This window comes from Anabrus simplex, chromosome 2, assembly GCF_040414725.1.
Source record: "Anabrus simplex isolate iqAnaSimp1 chromosome 2, ASM4041472v1, whole genome shotgun sequence".
NCBI classification, from domain to species: Eukaryota; Metazoa; Arthropoda; class Insecta; order Orthoptera; family Tettigoniidae; genus Anabrus; species Anabrus simplex.
This window is the reverse complement of record NC_090266.1, coordinates 45,354,082-45,360,427: the sequence shown is the minus strand read 5'-3', so window position 1 is coordinate 45,360,427 and position 6,346 is coordinate 45,354,082. Positions and strand designations below refer to the sequence as shown.

Sequence of the window (6,346 nt, the reverse complement as noted above, 5' to 3'; positions counted from 1 at the left end):
TCTTTCATGCTGCTTTACATAATACTGTGATTAAACATTTCAATGAAATATATAAACAAGATAAGAATGTATGAAAAGATGCATGCAGATGAAAACAGCAGCTAATTATGAAAATTTTGAAAATCAGCATAATGAGGACTCGAACCTTCGTACCTCCTAATACAAAGCGAGCGCCTTAGCCACTATGCTACAAGAACGCTTCTGGTAACTCAGATACATATACTAAGTTGTACCTGGTGTCTGAAAGCTGACAAATAAAAACTGGAAAATTAAAGCTCGTTTGAGATGAATTCCAATTAGGTGTTTATTTTGTATTCTTGTAAAGTTTCTTCGCGAAAGCCCCCGACGTTGTAGATGCAAGAGGCTGGTGTGACCACTGCAACTCAAGGGAAGCAATCATATTCAAAATCTTGCTGTACAATACCGATCACTATTACGGTATCATACTTTTATGAACATACTAAGCTAATTTAAGCTGTATGTAACTAAAAATTCAGCTAATAATGTTCAGCTCTCAAAACTTGCCCGGCAGATAAAGTCTTATCGGACCCTCGAAGTGGCCGATAAATTACGCGCCGGGTAACTACAATTTATGCTGCCGACTGCAGTACCCGGGAGTGGTCGAACGGAAATATCCCTTTACGCAGAGAGCAATTTTACCCGTGGGTGGTAGAACCGGCCCTAAACTTATTAAAAACTATTTAAAATAGTATTATGGTTTGAATCCACCTTGTCAATACATTTTTCATTAATGAAACTATTTATTCATCGAACATGTTTCGAGAAACAATATACATTCTCTTCGCCAACTCAAGGTGGATTCAACCATAACACTATTTTAAATAGTTTTTTATAGGTTTATGTGGTATATTAGTTGACAATTAAGCTTGAGTGAAGCTTTTAAAGGTAAGGAAGATTATTTAATTTAATTTCCGGGTTGAACCATGTTGTACTTGTATGCACATCACGTACAGTTTGTCGACGTTTCGAATACATTGCAGTATTCTTTGTCAAGGCGACTGAAATACCCCTACTCGATCCGAGGTAATCAGTCTCCCAGGCAGAAATTACACTACTAGAGTGGCCTTGATCTTGGCCTTTTATATGCTAGCCTTTCTGGCTGACGTAAGCCCTGGCTGTCTCATGAGAATTCTGGAAAGTATGTTTCACAGCCAGGTAGTGGGGGCTTGCCCGCGCTGTTATGTAATGGGGTTGCGGCCCGTGTGTTTATGTTGTGGTCTGTATGTCAAACTATGAATGATAGGCATCCAAGAATTACCGATTTTATATCCTTCTTCTAAATTTATGTTGTTCGGATGTTTCTTGATTTCGATAGCCTCGCGGATTTTCCTTTCCTTTACCTACAAAACGTCTGATCTCCACCCGCCTTAAAGAACATATCCGTCACACCAAGAACCAAAACACATATTTCCGCAGTAGCCAAGCATTCCTATGAAACTAAGCACGGAATATAATTTGACAAGACCAAGATCCTAGCAGCTATCCCTTGGAATCTGGAAAGGAAAATCCGCGAGGCTATCGAAATCAAGAAACATCCGAACAACAATAAATTTAGAAGAAGGATATAAAATCAGTAATTCTTGGATGCCTATCATTCATAGTTTAAGACATACAGGCCACAACATAAACACACGGGCCACAACCCCATTACATAACAGCGCGGGCAAGCCCCCACTACCTGGCTGTGACACATACTTTCCAGAATTCTCACGAGACAGCCAGGGCTTACGTCAGCCAGAAAGGCTAGGATATAAAAGACCAAGATCAAGGCCACTCTAGAAGTGTAATTTCTGCCTGGGAGACTGATTACCTCGGATCGAGTAGGGGTATTTCAGTCGCTTTGACAAAGAATACTGCAATGTATTCGAAACGTCGGCAAAATGTACGTGATGTGCGTACAACACGGTTCAACCCGGAAATTAAATTAAATAATTCTTCACACCGTGGAAGCTTCACTTCTAAGATAGGTAAGGATGATCATAATATTAAGATAAAGTTGGATTTCACGAGGACAAATTGGAGCATATACTCATACATAGGAAGAAGAGTAATGGACTGAAATAACTTATCGAAAGAAATGAATGATAAATTGCCAAGTTCTTTGAAAACATTTAAGGAAAGGCTGGGTAAACAACTGATAGGGAATCTGCCACATGAGCAACAGCCCAAAATGCACATCACTGATTGATTGATTGGTTGATTGACAACATGTAGGCTACTATGGGCCTACTAGGAAGTACGGAGCCAAGACAGGTATTCCACGGGCTCCTCATTACCCCCTCATAAATGAAATAACAGAAACACTCCACATTATTCATTGCAAACTAACTCACAGCAAACAGCCCCCCCAAAAATAGCACATTGCTTTCCCACTTTCCCCTACACATTGTAAGACAGTATCGACATTATTATCTGTCAAAAGCCCAAGATCTTCAAATAAATTAATGTTGACTTCACAGTATGCAGAGTCTAACTTGGAAGTGAAGCCCCTAGCAGAGTGTGTCATTACTTGCATCAGGCTCCTAGTTTTCACCCGAGTGTCTGCCCTCTCGTAGAGCAAAATTGAACATTAAAATTAAAATTCAGGCTAAATGGTGTTAAATCAAAATGCCAGTACAAGGTAGCTAAGGTCATACAATAATCATCCATCATCATCTCTTCCATACAGCTTTCCCTGGTCAACTCCTGTCGTCTTCTGACCCAAATGTTTGCAAGGTCTATGGAGTCTAACATGGCCCCTCCCTTTCATTTGCCAACACCTTCATTCCTTGAAGGGTCAAACCTCCATGTGAAACAGTTCTCTCATTCCATTAGGGGCCAATGGCCTACATGTCAGGCCCCTTTAAACAACAAGCAGCAGCCGGGCTGAGTGGCTCAGACGGTTGAGGCGCTGGCCTTCTGACCCCAACGTGGCACGTTCGATCCTGGCTCAGTCCGGTGGTATTTGAAGGTGCTCAAATACGTCAGCCTCGTGTTGGTAGATTTACTGGCACGTAAAAGAACCCCCGCCGGACTAAATTCCGGCACCTCGGCATCTCCGAAGACCGAAAAAGTAGTTAGTGGGACGTAAAGCAAATATCATTATTATTAACAACAAGCAGCATCGTATCTACATGATCACCAACAGAGGATGTACCAAAAATTTAGATTCATGTGTTTTTCCTTCTTCCGAATGTGATCTTGCCTGCTTTCTTACCTGTCAAGGCACAGCTTCTAATTGTAATTAAGAATTGAATCATCCACCAGGAGACATTGAGGAGTAACCAATGAACAGAAATTCTTTGAATCTATTTTATTGGAATGTAATTAGAATCGAACTAATACTGTTCCATCTCCTTACAATCAAACATATAAAATTATTGTAATTATTAAAATAGTATCCTTATAAACATACATTCAATAATTCTCATAATTTTCTTGTCCTCCTTTCATTTAAGTAACTTAATTAGTAATAATCAGGAACTGGAGCACAGGCGATCTTGACAAAATCTTGATACTGCACCTGACCATTGGGGGAAACATTTGCTTCACGAAATATCTGCTCCACTAAAATTAAGAAAAGAACAGTGGTATAGTGAAATTTACAAAACAGGAAAAGTAAACAGTGGTAATTTCAAACAACCATATAATTGAGATTTAAATTAAAATGTAATAGTCCTTCAGGTCACTGAATGATGCTACATCTTGCAGTTTCACTGAAACCACGACTGTAAATGTGACAAACAGTTTGAATATGTTGCAATATTTTGAAAATATTATGCAGGGCACCAACTCCTCAACTGACAGAGAGCTACTGAATAAACATGCTGTACAGAAGCACGGAAGTATCAACTGCTCTGGAATGTAGAGTGGGTGTGTGCGCGGACGCACCCGTGTGTATGGTAGACATGTGTTGGGTGAGGATTTAAGTTTTATTTTGTTTTTGGCATGTTGGTCCAAATAAATTTTTTTAATACAATAATACTGAAGAGTTACCAATAGTAATTTACATAGCAACAAATTAAAATGTGAAGCATTTATCTGTAAACATGGGTAATTTAACTATTCTGCGGGCTTCATGTTAAATGTAATTGTCTTCACTGAACAGCTCAGAAATAGAGCTGAGGAAAGAAAATTTTCAATGAGTGAAAAGTTGGTGCGTGACAGGCGGAAATTAAAAGACAGGCTAAAGAAACACAAACTATTCTAGACGCGCGTTCGTCAGCTGGAGCAGCACCTTTGTCTTCTAACATCACATAAGCACAGCTGATCAACATAGCAGGACCCGTTCCTCTGAAGTAGTCTTCGCATTATCGATGCCGATGTATTCGGGGAAAGTTGTACTGACATCTCGCAAACTTGACCATGTTGCTGAACTCCCCATCAACCATATATGTATTTAAATTGCGGTTTCATATGCAATTTGCATAGCAGTTCCATTTATCTTGTAAGGGGATTGGGAAACAAAATTTGAACATGCTACGGTTATGCGATGAAACTTTAAAATCAGATTTTTGTGCTGAAAATAAAGGTTGCAATGATTACGTGGTGGAGACTATTATGCAGTGAAAAGGGGGAGTTAGGGATCAGAATAACATACCAAGGGAGATGTTCAGTAAATTTCCATTTTCTTTGAAATAATTTAAGAAAAGGCTAGGAAAACAACAGATAGGGAATCTGCCACCTGGGCGACTGCCCTAAATGCAGATCAGTAGCCACTGATTGAATAGGGTATTTTGAAGGGTTTTTTTTTTTTTTTTTTTTTTTTTTTTTCAAAGACTATTGCAATCAACACAATTTAGTTTGGTGATGAACAGGTTATCCTGGAACTCTGTTTAAGAAGTTCTGAAGATATGTCTGACAAAATCATGAATTCCTCAGGCCTATATCTTCAGCTGGCAAAAGAAATAATTATTTAATAGTTAAATGTTCAATGGAACTATAACAAAGGACTTTTATAAATCAATAATTGTCATATCCTTCCCATACACCTGGTATGATCCTATATTTTGCCTGATATCAAAAAGAGACACCGTTGTTGATCCTCCACTTCTGAAACAACACTGTCCCTCTTCAATGACTAATTCTTCTTTCCAGCATTCTTTACACAATTTTGGCAACATAGGAAACAAGTGTGATTCCTCTGTACTTATTATAAGACTTCTCAAGTCCTCTTCTTGAAAATCGGTATTATAATAATTCTCTTTGACAGTCTTCTGGGAGCTATTTCTCTTTCCAGTCAGTATGTCTTCTGCAACTTAAACAATTTCCATTCTGCTTCCATTTCTTTTAAAATTTATTGCCAGTTTCACCTCTGCAACAGCAGCATCTCTTTCCACTTCTATTGTTCACTAGATATCCTTTGTTTGATTACTGCATGCTCTTTTTTCTATATCCATGGCGCAACAGCCCCGAAGGGCCATGGCCTACCATGCGACCGCTGCTCAACCCAAAGGCCTGAAGATTATGAGGTGTCATGTGGTCAGCACAACGAATATTCTCGGTTGTTATTACTGCATGCTCTTAACATTTAACAAACAATGAATTTATTATTCTCCCCTGCTTTTTTTATTTCTGCTAGTTGGTCAATAGGCTATCTAGTGTTAAAATTGTCACTTCCTGTCTTTTTATTAACCTGTATAATGGCTTCTTTCTACTGTTCATATCTTCTCTTACTTTCTGGGTGAACAGTGTCCATATTATCTTCTATTCTTCAATAAACATTCTCTTATACAATACTCGCTTCTTTGTATCTCTCTCATTTCCATTCCCTCTGCTACTTACGGCAACAGTGGGATAGGACAGGCCTAAGAATGGGAAAGAAGTGACTATGGACAGTGGTCTTAAGGTAGAGCCCCAGAATTTGTCTGGTGTGAAAATGGGAACCACAGAAAACCTCCTTCAGGACTGCCAACAACAGTGTTTGCTATCTGCTTTATTTGCACCGACACAGATAGGCCTTATGGCAATGATGGGATAGGAAAGGCTTAGGAATGGGAAGGAAGCGGCTGTGGCCTTAATTAAGGTACAGCCCCAGCATTTGCCTGGTGTGGAAATGGGAAACCACAGAAAACCATCTTCAGGGCTGCCGTCAGTGGGGTTCGAACCCACTATCTCCCGGGTGCAAGCTCACAGCTGTGCGCCTCTAACTGCACAGCCAACTCACCCGGTAAAAGTGTTTGAACTTCCTATCTTCTGAATGCAAGCTCACAGCTAACTGACTAAAACAAGTTGGCCAACTCGCTCAGTTCCAGCTTCTTGTAAAATTGTTTGGATTATCCTCCTAGTCAATGCTAGAATATTTACATCCAATTAAGACAAAACTTACGTATATCAGCATATGACT

At 39.5% G+C, this 6,346-nt stretch overlaps 1 protein-coding gene across 2 annotated transcripts in view; it reads right to left on the bottom strand.

The window, feature by feature from the left end:
• Window positions 1–3,298: 3,298 nt before the first annotated feature.
• Window positions 3,299–6,346, bottom strand: part of LOC136863877 (calmodulin-like protein 4) — a 49,742-nt gene continuing 46,694 nt past the window's right edge. For both annotated transcript variants that reach the window (XM_067140258.1, XM_067140259.1), the window contains exon 5: window positions 3,299–3,567. In XM_067140258.1, the coding sequence (XP_066996359.1) occupies window positions 3,467–3,567 (101 nt within the window). In that variant the 3' untranslated portion in view covers window positions 3,299–3,466. The remainder of the gene's footprint in view (window positions 3,568–6,346) is intronic.